The sequence below is a fragment of the Muntiacus reevesi genome, chromosome 1, assembly GCF_963930625.1.
Source record: "Muntiacus reevesi chromosome 1, mMunRee1.1, whole genome shotgun sequence".
Classification (NCBI taxonomy): domain Eukaryota; kingdom Metazoa; phylum Chordata; class Mammalia; order Artiodactyla; family Cervidae; genus Muntiacus; species Muntiacus reevesi.
Genome location: NC_089249.1, coordinates 91,714,246 through 91,734,706, shown reverse-complemented (window position 1 = coordinate 91,734,706; position 20,461 = coordinate 91,714,246). Strand labels below are relative to the sequence as shown.

Below are 20,461 nucleotides of genomic sequence, written 5' to 3'. Positions count from 1 at the left end.
GGGGAAAAAAATCTCAAAGACTGCATATTATATATTCCATTTATGTAACATTCTCAGAATGACAAAATTATAGACATGGAGAACAAATTAGTGGTTTCCAGGGATTGGGGAAGGTGAGGAGACACAGGAAGTTTTAATATTACAAAGACAGAGCACAAGGGGGATTTTTGTGGTGATGGAATAGTCCTGTACCTTGATTGCAGTGGTGGTTAAACTAATCTACAACTGTTAAAACAGCACAAAATTACATACACACCACTGCAACAATGTTAATTTTTCTGGAGTTGATATTATATAAGAGTTATGTAAGATGTAACCTCTGGAGGAAATTAGTGTAGGGTAAAGACCTCCCTGTATTATTTTTGCCATTTCCTGTGAATATATAATTATCTCAAAATAAGTTAAAAGAGTTCCTGAAAATCTGAGGATAAGGGAAGATATAGTTCTATAAATAACAAGCGTCAAGCAACTCTCCTTATTAACCTTAGAGTTATTTCAAGGACCAAGCATGACAAAATAACAGAAAGCAGTTTTGACAGTACCTAATAACAGCCAGACACTGTTTTAAGTGCTTTCTACACAGTGTCTCACTTAAGCTACAAACAATCTTACGAAAGAAACATACCTCAACCTTATTTTACAGATAAGAAAACTGAAACTGAAGGAACTTAAGGTAATTTGTCCATAGTCACACAGTAAGTGGTAGAGTCATGATTTACACTCAGATTGATTCCAGAGGCATGCCTCCAGCATACTATACCAAGTATAAAGATATTCAGTGGGAAAACAAAAGGGATCCATCAAAGTGTGCAAAAGCCTGGATTAAACAAAGGTTAAACCAGTTTATTTTCTGTACGATTCTCAGAACTTTTAAAATGTCAGTGTGTGTCATGTATCTAGAAGGTGATTGTATTGTTTTTCCCCCAATGTATCTGACCAGGGAACCTTTCCCTCCAGAATATATAACCCAAGTCTCATTCAAAAGTCAAATTGTTTAAACTACAGTTATTGTGGTGATCATTTTGCAATGTACACAAATACTGAACCATTATTTTGTATACTTAAAAATAATACAATGCTATAGATCAATTATATCTCAATTTTTTAAAAAGTTAAAATGTTTAAATGACCTCACTATAACCCACTTTCCCGTCTTCACATATTGGCAAACCACAAATGCTTGGAGCTGCACTGTACAATGTGGTAGCCACTAGCTGAAAGGAACTATTTAATTAAAAAATAATTAGAATTAAATAAAATTAAAAATTCAGTTCCTTAGTCACACAAGCCAAGTCTTCAAGATTTGTTTCAAGGGCCACATACTAAAGGCTACCACACTGGGCAACACGTTTATGGAAAACATTTTTATCACTGGAGAAAAATTCTGGGAGGCAGCACTGGGTTAAAGGTTTGTTTTTGTTTGTTTTTAAGACACGGCCTCTGCAATTTTCGGAGACACACACTGTGTATTATTACACATGCATTTGCCACTTCCCCTCATAAAAGGGGGTGAAGTCAGAAATTCTAAATGGAACTGGCTACTGTCACTCTGATGCCAAAGAACAGGGAAAAGGTAAGCAAAGAACTGGAAAAAATGAATAGCAATATGAGAAAGCAACACCATGCAGCTGGAAAATGAGGCCTGAACTAGGATTCAGGAGATCTGGGTTCTACTCCCTATTATGCCAATGATTTTTTAAAAAATTTTTGGTACTTGTTACTAATTAACTGTGACTATATTAGACAAGTCTCTTCACTACTTTAGGCCTGGGTTTTCACTCTTCTACAATACAAATTTGACTTGGATAATCTCTAAGAATTTCTCTGGCTCTGTACAATTAAAACCCACAAAAACACATACATACATGAAATGAAAAAGTGAGAAATAAAGGTAAAAATAAACCAGAGCAAGATTATTGCATACTGGTGGTGGAAACTGGCATTCCTGTTGGTCTGGCACAAGTTCTATTCCTCAGAAAAATTTAATTCAATTCAATAAAAACTTACTGAGCAATAATTTGCATCAAACTGCAGCATCACAAAACAAAATAATTAGCACTAGGTTAAGACCAAATATGTGTAAGAAATTCAGAACTCACCCAACCTGATACTGAAAGAATAGTCCATTAACACATAACTCAACTGCCCCAGTACTAAGAACACAGTATTTTAAACTCTTCTTCAGAAGATAACGCTAAGAAATTACATAAAATCATCTACAAAGTACAAATACATGGCATAATCAAAATTCTTATCCGCACCCCCCCCCCCGAAGAGAATGAAAATAAATGCTACAGGTACTTTCGAATAGGAAAACAGCAATTTTTATGAATCTAATTTGTCTAAAACCCACACTCACTCAGTAGGGTCCTACATTTTCTGGATTATATTCTTGACTTTAGTAAGTTTACTGGAAATAAATAAATTCTCAATTTGTTGTGCCAGGTAAATTAAAATGCAACTGGAATTCTTGTCTCTACTATCGCCTACTGAACATTTCCACTTTTCAGAGGCTCGGCTGGTCCTATTTTCCAGGATCAAAGAGGAGAGAAAACCCTTTCCTGAAAATTAAATATGATTTTTACCTACACATAAAAAAAAAAAAGAGATAAACTATTTTATTTGATATCTCATCTTTCAGAAGCTAAGGCAACCTAGAAGCTAAGTCGAGCTAATTAATCTCGGTAAAAATTCAAACTCCTTAATAGCCCCAAACCATACTCGTTAATATTGTGGAGCTTTCCATCAAGAAAAACAGGGAAGGGGGGGCATTTTAGCGACAAGCCTTTACTTTAGACAGTTTTTAATACCCCACTTACTATCTATCCCATGCCAAGGATCGCGCGGCGCGGAAACCCTGGCGATTTTGAAAACAAACGTCGGTAAAGGCTCCGGGAGGGGGGAATGGTAAGGGGGTTAGTAACTGACAGCTCGGCCTCGAAGCAAGAAGCTTCAAGTAGGTCAGACGGTTCGAAATCCAGGGTCCACCCCAGTGGGCTTAGGGGAGGAGAGCAGCAGGAGGTAAGCGGAGGGCAGGCGTCTCTCAGGATTAAAGGGGCGGGATATCGCAACAGAGAGAGACCCAGATAGAGCCCGAGCTCGGGGCAGTTCGGCTGTTCTCACCTCTCTTGGGGGCCTTGAGCAGAGGCACCCCTCCTGTCCTCTCGCCGTTTTCCTGCTTGTCCTTGCGCTTGAGCTCTCCCGGAGCGCAGGGGCCGGGGTCACCATCAGAGCCGCGGTGGTGATGGTGCTTGTGCCGCTCCTTGTGGCCCTTATGCTTGGGCCCGGCTGCGCTCACCGTCAGGGGCGAGAAGGTGAAGAGGGCCGAGGTGCCCGGGGCCGGGAGCGGGGCAGCGACAGCGGGCCCGGCGGGTGCCAGCGAAGGTGGCGGCGGAGGCGGCAGGAGCAGAGGCTCAACAGGGCCTGGGACGGTTGGGGCTGCATTCGTTGGCGGCAGCGGCCCGGGATGTTGGCGGCTGCGACGCCGCCGGTGAGGGGGAGCGAGAGGGGGGTCCTGGCTCGGCCGCCCCCGCTTCTCCTGAGACCCCCCGCTGCTCGCTCGGCGCTGCCGCTTCACTCCCCGCGGCGAGACCCCAGCGTGGGGTTTCTCCTTCGCGTCTTTGTCCGCCTCCTCCTGCGCCGCCACCGCCCGTACTACGCGCACCGCTCCGACCTGCGCAGCCATTTCACCCACAAACACACATTTAAATGGCCCGACCGCCCCCCCGTCCGCGTATCGCGCAAGCGCCGCCCGCGCACGGCCCGCTGGGCATTGGAGTCTCTCCCCCACCCTCCACTTCTCGGCCATTCTTCGTCCAGAGCTGAACATGCCGGAAGTGGCACTTCCCGGCGCTTCTCCGCAGGCCCCTCCGACCGAGCTCTATTGTAAAGCACCCAAGGCCGCGCAGAGCCTCACGGGAGCGGTAGTTCCCCGCGCCCCCGCCGCGTCGCTGGCTCGTCGAGCCGAGGAGCAGAAAGAGAGCGTGCGCCGAGTCACGCTTCGGGCTGCGACGCAACCGCCGCTGGGCGGAGAGTTGCCGCCAACCGCCTTAACGGCCGAAACAATGTTAATAGATTTCGAAGTCTGTCGGCGCGTTCCCATTATCGTCTCCGTGTGCCCCTTCGTCATTTTACACGGAGTAGGTGGTCTCCATAGTTTCTTTTCTGTTCGCTATTCCTCTCATAACCTTTGTGAGGTAAAAGAATCTCCGGCCTTTTACAACCCTGGACAAGCGATGAGATGCAGAGGAAAAGGGAACGTAGTAACATAGCAAATGAGGGCAGTTTTGCTTTAAGGTAGAATGGAGCTGCAAATCAGACATTTCTGAACCTCTTCCTGGGCAGTAATTGCTATGGTTACAAGCACAGGCGCGACAAGGCAGGTGCAAGAATTGCCTGAGAGCCTGCTGCGCGCCGCCCACCTCTCCGACGAGTCGCAGCCCCTCTAGTGCCTGGAAAGGTAGAGTCTATCCATTATTTTAAATCCATTCCTGCAGTTGCGGAAAAATTCCAGATGGAAAAGTATGTTTTGAAATTTCTTAAGATTTTTTCAAATTGTAAATATACGGCTGCATAAATTTGAGAAGTGTGTCTACCATAGCCTACTCCAGAAATCATACTACTCACCAAGTTTTCTGCCCGGAAATGTATTTACAGTTTGATCGTCACGTTACAATTTTACCGCCTCGATAAAGATATTTGGAAGTAATTGATTACAATAAACTACTCAAGATAAAATCACTGTGGTTTGATACCACTAGTATCAAGAAGTATTCAGATCAGTGAACACTATGAAGTTAGTTTAAAAACCAGAAAGTTTATTGAGCACCTCTTGTATACAGTACACTATACAATAAAAAGGTAATATTTCATCTGATGTGTGTCTTCATTGGGATTCCTAGTGAACAATATTGAAGAACAAATGTCTATTTCATTTTCATAAAGTTATAAATTTTTAAGTGAAATCATTATTAGTCAAGGGGAATCCTTTGTAATAATCACCCACTAACTTGTTTGTTATATACCTACTGAGATTTGAAAGATCAACTTTCTTAAGGCAAATCCATATTAATATAGAAAAAATTTTAACTAGTAGTACCTCTGGTTAGTTGGATATAAGTTGTATATGTTTTACAGGACCTTTAAAATGAAAAAATGCTACTGTATAAACAAAGCATGTTTATACAGCTACTGTGTTGTTTTGTTTTGTCTTTATTTATTTTTGATTGAAGGATAATTGCTTTACAATATTGTCTTTGTTTCTTCCCTACATGAATCAGCCATAGGTAAGCATGGTCACTTCCCACTTGAACCTCCCTCCCACTTCCCACCCTACTATTTTGCTGATTATTTTTCTAGATTTGGTAATTGAACAACTTTGGCTAAAGCTTATCAGGAATTGAACATCTTGTTATTTGGTATATCCAAACAAAAGACTGTCATTAAAATGATTACTGTCATTAAGTATATATTTTATTCTTTTTAGGTGTAACTTCTTTACTCACTACTTTGTTTCCTACAACACTTGGAAAAAGATGTGTACTCCATTTAGGCAGAAATAACTCTCAGGAAATAATCATTTTCACAAGCAGTAATTTTGTACTGCAACCACAAGGTAAGATTTTTCAAAACACTTTTTATAGTAACTTCTGAGAATGTAGACATTTAATTGAGGTCAAATTTTTACAAATCTTTTAAGTTTATATTTAGGTAGAAAAGTAAAGTAGAATAAAAATAACTTCTAAAAAGGAAAAATAAGTCCATTCCAAAACTTTGTCATACAGCATTCTCTGTACATAAGCTTAAATGACAGACTCCTATTTGTGCTTTCCAACCCGATGTAATTGAGATGAAATGTAAAACTTCTGACACTTATTTGCATATTGGTCTTCTTTTAAAGCTATTAACATTATTACCATATCTTCATGGTTGATATTATGAATATACATTTATTTTAGCTAGCAGTATTCTATTAGTTTTATTTACAGATTCACTTGCAGGCAATATTCCAAAGCTGTTTTAAATTTTCCAAGTTGATGGTGGTTTCCTTGGTCCTTTGGGTTTTGAAAAACGATTTGCAAAACCTGGGAACAAAAATAAAACTGAATGAAGAAAGACCTCTTAAATAGAAATGAACACTTTTTCTTTTGAGTGTATTGTAATATGTGGAAATATATGGATTTTTTTCCCTAAAAGGTTAGCATCTTTGATCAATTTAGTAATAGATTATAAAAGCATTCTAGTAATTACATTAGTGCTTAAATGATGACAATACAATTCTAATAGCACCTTAAATTTGTGGAACACTTACAAATTTAATAATGGTAATAATTAGATGGTTATAATAGCCTGTAGTAATTCAGTGTTTTTTCCTCCAATATTGAGATATTGACATATGTATGTTTACATGTGACATATGTATGTTTAAGGTATATGATTTGATACACATAAATATTGTGAAATGATTAGCACATTAAGGTTAACACCTCCATCCCATCACATCATTGCCATCTTGTTTGTTAGATGAGTTTTTAAGATTTTTCTCTTTAAGATTTTTCTTTTAACAGCTTTCAAATATATAATACAGCACTGCCCGAAGTGCAGGAGACCCATCTTTGATCCCTGGGTCGGGAAGATCTCCTGGAGAAAGGAATGGCATCATTTCTAGATTACTTATAATACCTTATATAATGTAAATGCTATATAAATAGTTGCTGGTGTATGGCAATAAGACAGTTGATGGAGGGCTTCCCTGGTGGCTTAGTGTTAAGGAACCTGCCTGCCAATGCAGGAGACACAGGTTCGATCCCTGATCCAGGAAGATCCCACATGTCACAGAGCAATTCAGCCCATTGTTGTTTTCAGTAGCTAATTCATATCTGACTCTTTGCCACCCCGTGGACTGCAGCAAGCCAAGCTTCCCTCTCCTTCACTATCTCCCGGAGCTTGCTCAAACTTTTGTCCTTTGAATTGGTGATGCCATCCAACCATCTCATGCTCTATCACCCTCTTCTCCTCCTACCCTCAATCTTTCCTAGCATCAGGGTCTTTTCCAATGAGTCAGCTCTTCATTAAGCCCTTGTTGTAAAGTTAGACAGGCATGAACTATTCAAGTGGTGTGTCTGATTGAGAGAAAAGAAGAAAGCAAGGAATATTTATGTTTCAGGCAAAGTTTGGTGCTTTTTTCATAGGTTATAGAATATCCTATATGAACTTTTTAACTAAATGATTTAATAAGAATAATAACTTTTTTCTAAATGTAACATTTTAAACCTTAGAGTTAATGTAATCCAAGTAAAAATTTTAAAACACAAGAAACATATCCAAAGATTCTAGTTAAATACTTTGCCTTGGTGAGATAGGAACCATAACCCCAGTTGTGGCAGAGATTGCTACCTGTCCACCCAAATTTTTCTTTGTTTCTTCTTCAGGAATAGAGTAGTATATGGGAAGCTTATCTGCCCAGCGTTATTGCATTTTCCCGGTGTCTTTTATAGTTTGGATGTAACACATGCATAGCATAATGTTGCCTCTTCCAGGCTAGTGCCATAAGTCCTGAAGAGGAGGCCACACACCTGTTCAACATTTTTCTCTCTTCTTGCCACCTTCAGTATGAATGTGGCTGCAACAGTTTTGATCATTCAGATAAGGACAATACCATGGAGCAACAGTTCCTCAGGGTGTGGTCCCTGGGACTACTGGAGGTCCCCCAGACCTTTTCAGGGATTCTGCTTTTTGGTTAATAATTTTTAGTAGTAATATCCTCTACCATTTACTATACTTCTTACCAAAAAATTATGTAGTGTATATAATACTACCTTAAATAGTATGAATTTATGTTATATAAATAGAATGCTTAATATAAAATTATTTTAAATTTATAGGTTATATTAAAGAGCAACTGGGCAAACAGTTCCTTTAAACTGTCAGAATTGTGCTTCACCTTTTACTGTCGAATGAATTTTAATAAGATTAGATAGTAGCATCATCCGTTCTTTTCATCACACTTGCATATTTCTTATAACTTTGCTTAGATATGAATTAGAGTATTAATAGTATTTCAGAATTTCTGCATGTGGCTTTCACATTCATTTATTACATACCACCATGATCATTTGGTACCTAGTTTTATTTTCTACATATGCTAGGCAATTCAGGCCTATGTAACATGTAAGAAGAAGCTGAAAATAAAAAGATAAATGGCATGAAAAAGAATATAAACATAAGGACTTACACATGTAACCTTAAATCATATTAATGTTGTATCTCTTATACTGCAAATGAATAATTAAGGTAAACATTTTTTTTAACTCTACTAGAAAGTAACACACATACCAAAATTCAAAAAGGAGCTGGAGTTACTTGACTGAGCAGTCTCTGCAGGCTTGTTTGGTGGGGAAGAATTACAGATAGCTAAATCACAAGAAAAAAATGTAAGGGAAAGAATGAATATAGACTCAGACCACATAATTGTTGAGATTAAATGTTTCCTCCAAATTAACTAATACTTCTAGATAAACATCACATGTAACAAAATATAAGTGCTTACAAATCATACTATAATTTTCTCATTTTTGTATGCATTTTTTTAAGTTTTCTTTGCAAACAGATTGTATGGTAAACCCAACACTAAAGAAAATCACCAAAAGATTAAAGAATATGATCTATTTTATTGTGAATCTACTTTTTATGGGATTTGCATTTTGGTTTTCAACTGCATCTTACTTTGCATACTGATCACTCTTAAGTACATTTTAAAATAATTTGTTCTCCACATTAGCTCATCTATGGCAAGTCTGTAGTTTTTCTTCCACCATCCTCTACTCTGGAATATCTTTATTCACTTTCCAACCAATATTTTTCCTATTATGGATGTTTCTAGTTAGCTCCAGAATCTCCCAAAAAGCACTGTTTTGTTGCTTTGTTTTGCTATTTTAGCTCCACATAGGCAGACTTAAAAATACATTTCTCTTCCTATCACCTTGATATATTCATATATCAATATCTTCCCAATTCTGAAAACAATCCAGTGAAAACATGGTTCATATTTTGCACAAGTACTATCTTATCACCAAAAAGAGATAATTTCAGGCTTGTATGAACTTTCTAGGAAACAGTACATAATTGGGGAGAAATTGCTAAATATTCACCTTTATTTGTTCTCATCATTTTCAGAATGTAGTGTAAGGACTGCATATATGTTTGTATACACAAAAAATTCTAGAAAGCCCTCACACTTCCTGGAGGTACATCAGTATGAATCACTAGAGTATATCATGAATTTCAGTCAGATTCAAGTAAAATATTTATTGAATACCTATTAGTGCCAAGAAATAGGCTAGCAACTGATGATAGAGACATGGATAACAAGTGGGTGAAGGTGAGAAAGTTCAGAAGATAGCTATCATCCCTATATTGCATATGAGCTGAGAGTTGTATACATCCTTCAAAAAGAAAACAATTGTCCCAAAAGGGAAAATTGGCGTTTTATAACTGGAGATAAAAATTTTGCATATAAGGCAATGGCACCCCACTCCAGTACTCTTGCCTGGAAAATCCCATGGACAGAGGAGCCTGGTAGGCTGCAGTCCATGGGGTCGCTAAGAGTAGGACACGATTGAGTGACTTCACTTTCACTTTTCACTTTCATGCATTGGAGAAGGAAATGGCAACCCACTCCAGTGTTCTTGCCTGGAGAAGCCCAGGAACGGGGGAGCCTGGTGGGCTGCCGTCTATGGGGTCGCACAGAGTCAGACACGACTGAAGTGACTTAGCAGCAGCAGTGAACTACTATTTTGCTTATAGCTTGTCATGGATACTTTTATGCTCCCTGCCCAGCCTTAATTCCTTCTTCTGATAATTGAATTTTACTTTAAGAAATCACCCCTTTCCAATGTTCACCTCCCATATCTCTTGTGGAGTTGATCTACCCATAGATCAAAGAGCTGATTTATGACCAGGGCTGTCAATTGTTACTTTGCGATGGTCACACCAGTTGTTTAGATCTGACCTCATTCTCTATTGGTCAATGTCCACGTGTAACAATTGTTAAATATTAGACATGACACTGTCTTCTTAATCCAAGCATTAAATATACTGGCAATAATTGGTTTAGGTTTAGCCAAGACAAGCAGGCCTAACAACACTAGTCATCCATCAACCTGTGCTTGAGCAACCAGGAAGGAGCTCATTTTTTTCATCATAAGCCTGAAATCATGGTAAAAGCCTGCCTGAGTTATCTAACAGACAGAAACAAAGTTGGGAGATATGGAATAAGAGATTAGGCCCTAATTATATCATTTGAACTCTTGGTCATAAGTCAATAAATTCCCCTTTTCTGCTTAAACTAGCTTAAGTTGGGTTTTCTGTCACTTGCAATTAAAGGATTTCTCAGCAACTAAAGTTTCCCACCAAAAGTAGCATTGGATGTCATAGCTGACATATTCAACTCGTCACTAGCAGCCATTAAGATCTTTTCAAAAAACAGATTTTGTAACATATCTAAAACTCCTCTGTGACTTCCTATTGGGTCATTAACATGACCTATAAGGGTTTATTTTCTGCTTTTATAAGAGAAAGAAAATGATGTTTTGTGAAAGTGAAGTCACTCAGTCATGTCCAAGTTTCTGCGGCGACCCCATGGATTGTAGCCTACCAAGCTTCTCTGTCCATGGGATTTTCCAGGCAAGAGTACTGGAGTGGGTTGCCATTTCCTTCTCCTGGGGAGATCTTCCTGACCCAGGGATCAAACCCAGGTCTCCCACATTGTAGAAAACGATGTTTCGTAAGCTAAGCTAATCAAATCAATCTTTGGCTAACTGTTCAATTTACACATTCTTTTGCTATTTGCCATTTTATTTCTTATGTTTTCTACTATGATTTGCTCTTGAAATGTTTAAATTCCCTTTTGACTGACTCAGAAGAAAGACTATTTTCCAATCATGCTTTCCTGGATTTGCCTGCAATGCTGGTGATCCAGGTTTGATCCCTGCGGCAGGAAGATCCGCTGGAGAAGGGAATGGCTACCCACTCCATTACTCTTGCCTGGAGAATTCCATGGACAGAGGAGTCTGGCAGGCTACAGTCTATGAGATTGAAAAGAGTTAGACACGACTAAGGAACTAACACTTTCATACTATGATTTCCTCTTTAAATGTTTAAATTCTCTTTTGACTGACTTTAGAGGAAAGAGTATATTTTCCAATCATGCTTTATTATAGGTAGGAAATTAGTTCACTTCAGAGGTCAAGTGTGCTAGCAGTAAAAGCAGCCTACCACACGCTTATGGACAGGGAGATAGAGTGAAAACTCAGAAGAAAAGAGTAATTTTCAGCTATAAACCTTCTTATTTAGCTAACACCTTATATCACGTTTTCTCAGTGCTCTTTGTCCCTCCCCACAATACCAGTATAGCTGTTTAATCCTTGATGATTAACCTGATGGATCAAGTTTGTAAAAAATACACTACCATATACTTTGTAGTTATAAATAGGATTTTGGAGATAACCAGTTTCCCATAGTTTCAGGAGTCAGGGTTTTGTTTTCACTACAATATAAGAAAAACAGTAAGCAACAGACTTTTATTGCTAATAATATTTGGTAAAAATAGAAATGTGTCAATACTTTGCTTATTTCATTAAATCAACACATTTGTTTCACAATATGCTTTACTGTGACTACTTTCAAAGAAAATACATCTGAGGTTAGACTGCTGGGAGTTTTAAATAACACAGTAATGACAGCATTTTAGGATGTGTAGAAAGTGCCAAACATCATACTGTTATTTCTATGAATCACACAGAAACTTTTCCCTCCCCTTACTCCCTACCCAGTATTTTAGCATCATGGAGCCTAACAACAGTGCAAGGCCTGCCTGAAGGTGACTGTTCTGATATATAGGCCCTTAGCAAGGTTCTGTTTAGGAATACTACTGTTAATTATTTTTCCCAGTGGTTATATAAGGAAAAATTACAAATACTGAAAGTGGTATATGTATTCTAAAAATAAGTAACTTACTCTTTTTCACATTTCGTAAAATTTTCAAACTCTATAAAAATGAAGAAAAGGAAAAGGTTAGTTTTTTCCCTCTGAAATCCAAACACTTTTAATCAACTAGAAATATAGACTTCAGTCAAGAGGATTAATTTCTTTAAAAATAGATATGGAAATACACAAAATTATTTTTCTGTCATGCCATTTTTAACTCAGTGCCAAGTCTCTACTTGTCTTATCTTGCTGTTTAGAAATAATACTATTATTCTGCAGGAAAAAAGATGGAGTTTCTACTTTTCTTCTTTATTTTTTAAAATATCTTATTTACTGATACATTTACTTATGTGGCTGCACTGGATCTTCATTGCTGCATGACAGCTATCTCTAGTTGTGGTGCATGGGCTTCTCACTGCAGTGGCTTCTCTTCTTTGGGAGCACGGGCTCTAGGCACACAGACTCAGTAGTTGCGGCTCTTGGGCTCTCGAGGGGTGGCGCAGTAGTTGTGGCACACAGGCTTAGTTGCCCGTCCGCATTTGGAATCTTCCCAGACCAGGGAGGGAACCCATGTCCCCTGCAGGTCTTAACCTCGATGTCTTAACCACTGGACCAACTGGGAAGTCCCCTACTTCTCTTCTTTATTGAGGGACCATTCCAGAACCCACCGTGGCTTCGGAAGATACTGTGATACATTGCCACTCCTATTCTAGTCAGAAAAATTGCCAGTCATTTTCTGTTCTCGATTTACTGAGATTCTCTTCATACTGTTAACCATGCTACTTCCTTCTCCCTCTTTTAAACAAACCCGTATCTTCTGCCTCCTTGATGGTGGAGTCTCTAAACTCTTATCTCTTATCTCTTCTAAAAATCTACCCTGATTTCTTCTTTTCTTCACATTTCTTCAGGTTGTATGTTTTTCACTCTGTTCCAGAGTATATTATTTTTTTATAATTTTCATTTTATTTCTCATATAGGTATTATATTCTAATAATTAACTATACTCTTTTCAGGGACATTTAGATGACCTTTATGGCATTTCTATTTTTCTAACACTTAACAGAGATGTAATCTTCTATATAATAGATATTTTAAAATTCCTTTTTGAAAAATTTAGGTTTTTAAATATAGATGATTTGTAATTCAAAATATCCTAGTGAAAATGCTCTCATTTTTGTTCTCCCTCTTTTTCTTCTGCTTTGTTGGTATATGTTTCTTTTCATAAACCAATATCACGCCATTTTAATTATTCGGGCTTTATAGTATTTTTATATCTGATAAGACTACCCTTCTTTCACTGTTTTTATTATTTTTTTTTGCTATTTCCTGACTATTCTTGCTCTTTCCCCACACATATCAACTTTGGAGTCAGTTTGTCTAGTTTCAGGGGGAAAGAAGTTGATAGTTTTTGGGGGCATGCTCTAAGTTGTTTTTTGTGTTTTTTAAATTTTTGGTTTCCCTCTATTAATTTTGATTGTTGTGAGACTAACAATCAATATTAGTGAAGATAGTTAGTCTAATTTTTTCATCTTAATGCTAGTGGCCGGGGGTTGGAGTGACAAGGGTTAGGACACCTCTGGCATATTCCCATAAACTCCTGTCATTTTTACCTTACTCCTTGTAAAATTCTTTCCAGGAGGTTTCATTGTCTGTTTTGAAGATGTTGAATTTTCCATGGTGTTAGGACAGCTAGTAGAATAAGTCTCTACAAATTGAGGCTGTGTACCTAAAAAACAAAGTGTTTTGTTGCATAGCTTCTTAAGACTTCAGATTACATACAGGTTCAGAATTCAGTAATTCTTAGCTTGATTTTTTCTGTACATTATTTTTGCAATAGATTATGCATTTTTAAAATTTATTATCTTTATCTTATTTAATCATTCTGTGTACCTTTTCCATTTAGGTCCTATTTTATTGTTAACCTTTAATGGTCTCACTTTTCTATAACTTTTGAGAGAGAATACTGTCACTTACAATCTTCATCAGCAAGAAGGAAGGACTCTAAGGTTCTCTCTGGCAATGGAGGTGGTGGGGAAGAAGAACGATCTTGTTGTAGATCTATGAAAAAAAGAACATACAAAAAAAAATCCTATCAATTGAAAGTCCTAAGTTAAGCTCCTTTTTTGAGACAAATGTATGATATTGCTTATTTGTGGAATCAAAAAAAAAATGGTACAAATGAACTTATTCACAAAACAGAAATAGAATCACAGATGTAGAAAGCAAATTTATGGTCACTAAAGGGGAAGAGGGGAGGGATAAATTGGGAGATTTGGATTTATATATACACACTAATATAAAATAGATAACTAATAAGAACCTACTATATAGCACAAGGAAATCTACCCAATACTCTGTAATGGCCAATATGGGAGAAGAATCTAGAAAAGAGTGGATATGTGTACATGTGTAACTGATTCACTTTGCTGCGCACCTGAGACTAACAGCACTGTAAATCAACTAAGCGCCAATGAAAAGTATTTAAAAAATCCCTTTTTGGTTTTATGTTATTTTTCCATTAACCTGTAACAACCAAATAAAAAATTATCTGAACAATGACTGGAGCCTCAAAAATTTTGTTATTGTAGCTCTTTAGTCAATGAACCTATGCTTTATCACAAATTTAATAGCTGACTTATAAAAGTACTCTTCCAAAGAATTTGAACCTGACTTTTAATCAAGCTTCTAGTCTTACTATAACTTTGCAGGGAATCCTAGAGATAGAGGAATGTGTTAAATAAAACCATGAGGATACAAACAGCCAAATTTGGAATATTAGCAGTCTTAAGGGCATTCCCTTCAACAAATAAATGGCAAGAGAGAACATAAAAAAAGAACTGTTATAAACTTTAAAAGGCTTAACACACATATAAAACAAATGCAAGATGTAGACTTTGAATCCAGCTTCAAATAAATCAACTGTAAAACATTGTTTGAAAAAATAAAAGAAGGACATGCTTGAGACAATTCAAGAAAATGAACAAAGTCTGCATATTAGATAATTATTAGTGTGATTAATGCTATTATGGTAGGTTTAAATGTATGTTTGAGTATTTCTGTGATTCTGTTGTTGTTGTTTAGTTGCTAAGTTGTGTCTGACTCTGGGACCCCATGGACTGTAGCCCACCAGGCTCCTCTGTGGAATTTCCCAGGCAAGAGTACTGGAGTGGGTTGCCGTTTCCTTCTCCAGAGGACCTTCCTGACCCAGGGATTAAACCTGGGACTCCTGCATTACAGACCGATTCTTTACCACTCAGCCACCTGAAAGCCCATTTCTGTGATAAAGAATTTTAAATAATGGAGCTACTTTCCCACAACATAAGTCCTAAAGATACAAATGGTGTTCTATTGATGTATGCTCCTCATTGTATAGCACTAAGTATAATTATATACTTTATTAATGTCTTTGAAAATGAATACATGGTTAAGTGCTAGAGCTTTATCTGTCTTTGGTCATTGGGTTTTTTAGGTCTCAAGACTTATCTATAAAGCAAGTTCTGTAGTTTATTCCTTGTATCCTGGGTAATATGCAAAAATTAAATATCAATGCAGTACTTCCATCACCAAATACAATCACTGGCAAATAGTAGGCATTTAACAAATATTTGATAACTACTATAAAGTAGCTTATCACCTTCCAGTTTGATTTTAGGAAGTATTATGAGAACTATAACTTTCAGGTAACAATATTCTGCCAAATACCTTCCCAAAATACCATTTTCACCTTAATGCTCCCCTGATAAAGAACCTACAGTGCTTATTACTTATTGAATTAGATCTAAATTCTTCTGCCAAGTTTTGTGTGTGATAAAATATACATAACAATATTTGCTATTAATGACATTTAGTACATTCACATTGATGTACAAATATCATCACAGTCTGGTTACAAAATTTTAATCTTCCTGAAAAGAAACTGCACACCCATTTAGTAATCACTTCCCATTACCCCCAGATTAGAGGGGCAACCACAAATCTGCTTTCTCTATATATAGATTTGTTTATTCTGGATATTTCATCTGCATATCCTTTAAGTCCTTCAGAACTTTCCCACATTATCTATCCAAATTTATTTTCCTTATTTCCCTAAAATAGAACCTCTGTTGCAATTAAATTTGCCTACTTACAGTTTCTCTGTACCCGTCATGCTTATTTTTACCTTTGAATCACTGTTATTCTGGTCCCTGCTCCTAGAATTCACTCTTTTTTCTTCTATCAATAATTTTCTATTTCTTTTCTCTACTCAATGAAACCTTCCCTAACCACTCCAGTGATGCCTTTTTTTCCCCATACTACTGGTGATTAGAATCAATGCCATATAGATTATAACTTAATAGTTGCAATGAGTATTAATTTTGTCTGCCCAATTTGAGCACATATATAATCATTAAGTAGCCCACTCCAGTCTTCTTGCCTGAAGAATCCCATGGACAGAGGAGCCTGGTGGGCTACAGTCTATGGGGTCACAAGAGTCAGACACGACTGAGCGATTAACACTGTAATCATTAAGCAAGTGCTCTTTGTTATATATCCTGCCTTTTCTAACACTGGATAAGGCACACAGAACTTAAAATGTTCATTTAATAATTACCTAATAAAAATTGTAATAGGTAACATTTAATGAGGGACTTCCCTGATAACATTTAATGAGAACTTATTTGATAACCACTGTGCTAAAAAAGCTTTATACTTATTTTATCTCACTAAATCCTCACAAAAATCCTCTTAGAAGGGAAGTTCCATTATCCTCATTTTATCAATGAGAAAAATCACAGTCCATGGAGTCGCAAAGAGTTGGACACGACTTAGCAACTGAACAGCAACAATAGCAACTGAACAACAGCAATATATAACTTAAACAAGGTCATAGATTTCGATAACTATTGGTAAGCCAGAGATTTGAATGAAAGTCTACCTGACTCCAAAGCCCATGGTTTTTAATGTCTATGTTATACTACTTATTTATGTATTTGAATAATATGTTAATATGAATAAATATGTTAAGGGTAACTGCTACCTGTCATAATATATGTAAAATACCTATCAGTGTTCAATAACTGTTGGCTGTTGGTGTTGTTATTCAATGTATAAAACAAGTAAGTACTGGAGAAGCAATAGCAAGTTAAAAACCTAAGTGGTCAGAAATAGTTTTTCAAAATGACAATGTTAACAATGATAAAACCAGTAAAATGGAACTGCTGCAAAGTTTTAAGAAGTTGTATCTGAAATAGTTGGGTTGTATATCAAGGAAGAGAATTCTAAAATCCTGTTTTCCTCTTACCCTTCACAAAACAAAACTACTAGCCTAGGAAAACCAGAAGTAAATCAATGAGTAGTGGAAGCTATTATGGAAACCATGCCATCTCCTGAGGTGATACTCTAAACTTAATGAGCCATTCTTGCAGTACAAATTCTTACGGCTAAATGTCACCTAAAGCCAAGGAAAATAAATGTTTTACCTGATTTTGGACTCTGGGGTTTTACACTCTGGAGGGAAAAAAAAAGTGAAAGAATAACATGTACACAAATCTATAAACTCTAGGCAATAAATAGCATTTTTAAAAAAATTATATTTCATATACCAATAGAGTTATGAAATGTTTTCCCTATTTTTCCTAATATATAAATGTGCTGAATGAATCGTGAAGAATCATCTACTCTTACAGTGATTTTTTTTATATGTCATGAATATTGGTTCTAAATTGATCCTTTTTATACTTATTTCCTCCTACTTAGAACATTTCCCTGAAAATTTAATTTAAGGCTAGGTTGTTGCAATTGAAATTACCTCATGATGCTGGAACAGAGGGATTGTTCTTTACCCTGGGACTTGGTAAGATAAAGACCATTAGCAGTAACAATAACAGTTACTAGTACATTAAAAGTGTAATTTAAAAGGTGGAGAATATTTTTACCACCACTGCAAGTGTAGGCATGTTTAAATGTTTTAGATAGTTACTCTTCTGATCTCTGAAAGGTTAAGATAGTTGGTTCCTCATAGAATTGTATACAAATGCATAACAGATTGTTGAAAGTGTAGGTTTTTCTTCTAGAAGCAGAGAACATAATTCCAGAAAGTTTATATTAAATAATATAGACATCTGTTATTTTTAAAAAACTGCTCTCTATAATATGGTATCACAGCTAACAAGAAACTGCCTACCAGATGACTACTACGAACAAGCAATCTACTTAGGAAACAATTATTTTTGCCTTGATTGTACTTTATGAATAAGGTCAAATGTTTACTCTTTCACTAAATCTTCCTTGATCACTTCCAACCTGAAGGGATCTCTCTCTTTCAAAGCTTAAGAGCTTTCATATGGCGTTGATTATATTTGCCTTGTTATAATAAATACAGACAAAAATAGACTTTGTGTACACATGCTATATCTCTACTGCTAAACTTCAAATTTCTTAAGGACAACAATTGTATATTACACATATCTTTTTATTCCCCACATTGTTTTATAAAAAGTATTCGCTCAATATTTACTAAGTGATAGATGTTAAAAATATTTAAAGAATAGACTACAGTCTGTTGAATCTTAGTGAGTAGAGTCAGAAAAAATAGTTATTGACCTTGCTTGGTCTAAGTCTTACCAAATCATCAGATTTCTTTGATTCAGATGTTCCACTACATTCTAGTGACGTTCCAGTTTTTACCTTCACGGGTGAAGATGAAGATTTGGGAACACCCTGTGGGAGTTCTGTAACATAAGTAAATAAATATGATTCAATTCTTAGGAGTATTGTAATTTTAAAGGGCAAATGTTACTCAGCAATGGCACACAGAATATTGAAAAGATCTGAGAAATCATCTAGTTAATCCACAGTTTACTTTACACTTACTGAACTGTACTCACCAGCTTCCTCTACTATGATAAAAGATTCAGGTGTCCGTTCAGGAAGTGGAGGAGGGATTTCATCATCTATCCTTGGAGAAGTTGCTATCAAAAATATAATCACAATTTTTAATTATAAAAATTCAAAGATTTTTAAAAGATATTTAAGCTGGTATCTGTTCACTCAAAAATCCAAAGGAAATTTTATATTCTAATCTTGATACAAGTTATGTCAAACATTACTAAGATGTGTAAGCTGGTATCTGTTCACTCATGGAAAAAGCAACATAAATTCTCTCATCCTAAGTTGGAAACCCAGGTTTTTTTATTCTTCTTCAAAATTTACTTCTTTTAAAAGCCCAAGGATATTTTAATTAAGTTGCTGAGTATCAGTTAACATAGTGTAAAACTTTATATTAATTTAGGAAGCTTTGGATTGTTTTCTGCATAACTCTTGCCGTTTGTTTTACATTGAATATACAATACAGCCTCATGAAGCACCTTAACATGCCAGATTCAATTACAGAGGAGGTAAAATCATAAAGATTTTAGTATTTCTTCTTCATTCTTTTAGAATTAAGAATATTGACATTTTCCTTTTTACAAAACAATGGTATAACAAGGTTTTCTGTTAATATATTTCTGTAGATGTATTCAGAATTTTTATAGAATTTAAATGCTGTTATGAGAAATTGCCACCAGATGGCACACATGTCAATGTTGCTACAATCTGAAAAAGATTTGGTTTCCAAAGTTGGCACTCAGACAATTTAAGGTATTGTGGGTATCTAGAAAAATAAAATTTCTTTAAATCATAAAACAAGATCAAAGTACATAATCTTTCCTTCTAATCAAAGAAGGAACTAGATACAGATGAAATATTTTTATAACAAAGCTATGCATCTGTTGTATGTATTGAGGAATATGTACAGTAAATGTCATGGGTGGGTGCTCTGTCGCTCAGTCATGCCCTACTCTTTGTGACCCCAGGGACTGTAGCCTGCCAGGCTCCTCTATCCATGGGATTTTTCAAGCAAGAATACTGGAGCGAGTTGCTATTTCCTCCTCCAGGTGATCTTCCTGACCCAGGATTGAACCCGCATCTCCTGCATTAGCAGGAAAATTCTTTACAAATGATGTCATAGAGAAAAAGCCTTCTCTATTTCCTACTTAGGTGGAATGTTCTATATAAATTTCTGATGATATACCTAAAAGAGTTAAACTTGTTTTTTTGCTTTCCTTCATCATCTTCTACATCAAACTATTACAATTATCTAATAGAATATTTACTTCTACTTTCAAACCGCTCAGTAATATAACATAATTTTTGCCTAAGAGCTTTCCAGGTGGAGCTAGTGATAAAGAACCCACCTGCCAATGCAGGAGACATGAGATGCAGATTCGATTCCTGGGTCAGGAAGATCCCCTGGAGGAGGGCATGGCAACCCACTCTAGTCTTCTTGCCTGGAGAATCCCATGGACAGAGGAGACTGGAGGGCTACAGTTCATAGAGTTGCAAAGAGTCAGGTATGACTAAGTAACTTAACACAGCAATTTTTGCATAATATGCAAAAATACAGGATTGTAAAAGAGACAAAGTATGAAATTAAAGATTTATATAAGGTTAAAGT

The 20,461-nt window shown here is 36.6% G+C and overlaps 2 protein-coding genes across 2 annotated transcripts in view; both read right to left on the bottom strand.

The window, feature by feature from the left end:
* The window catches only part of RSBN1 (round spermatid basic protein 1), a 43,208-nt gene extending 39,379 nt beyond the window's left edge, over positions 1 to 3,829 (bottom strand). Inside the window, exon 1 of the mRNA XM_065906741.1 lies at positions 3,124 to 3,829. Within this exon, the coding sequence (XP_065762813.1) occupies positions 3,124 to 3,829 (706 nt within the window). The remainder of the gene's footprint in view (positions 1 to 3,123) is intronic.
* Positions 3,830 to 4,884: 1,055 nt separating this feature from the next.
* PTPN22 (protein tyrosine phosphatase non-receptor type 22) overlaps positions 4,885 to 20,461 on the bottom strand; it is a 56,388-nt gene continuing 40,811 nt past the window's right edge. The window contains exons 14-21 of the mRNA XM_065906692.1: positions 18,852 to 18,935; positions 18,589 to 18,695; positions 17,445 to 17,472; positions 13,960 to 14,043; positions 13,596 to 13,711; positions 12,016 to 12,046; positions 8,335 to 8,412; positions 4,885 to 6,083 (exon numbers count right to left, since the gene is read on the bottom strand). Coding sequence (XP_065762764.1) covers positions 6,019 to 6,083; positions 8,335 to 8,412; positions 12,016 to 12,046; positions 13,596 to 13,711; positions 13,960 to 14,043; positions 17,445 to 17,472; positions 18,589 to 18,695; positions 18,852 to 18,935 — 593 coding nt within the window. The 3' untranslated portion in view covers positions 4,885 to 6,018. The remainder of the gene's footprint in view (positions 6,084 to 8,334; positions 8,413 to 12,015; positions 12,047 to 13,595; positions 13,712 to 13,959; positions 14,044 to 17,444; positions 17,473 to 18,588; positions 18,696 to 18,851; positions 18,936 to 20,461) is intronic.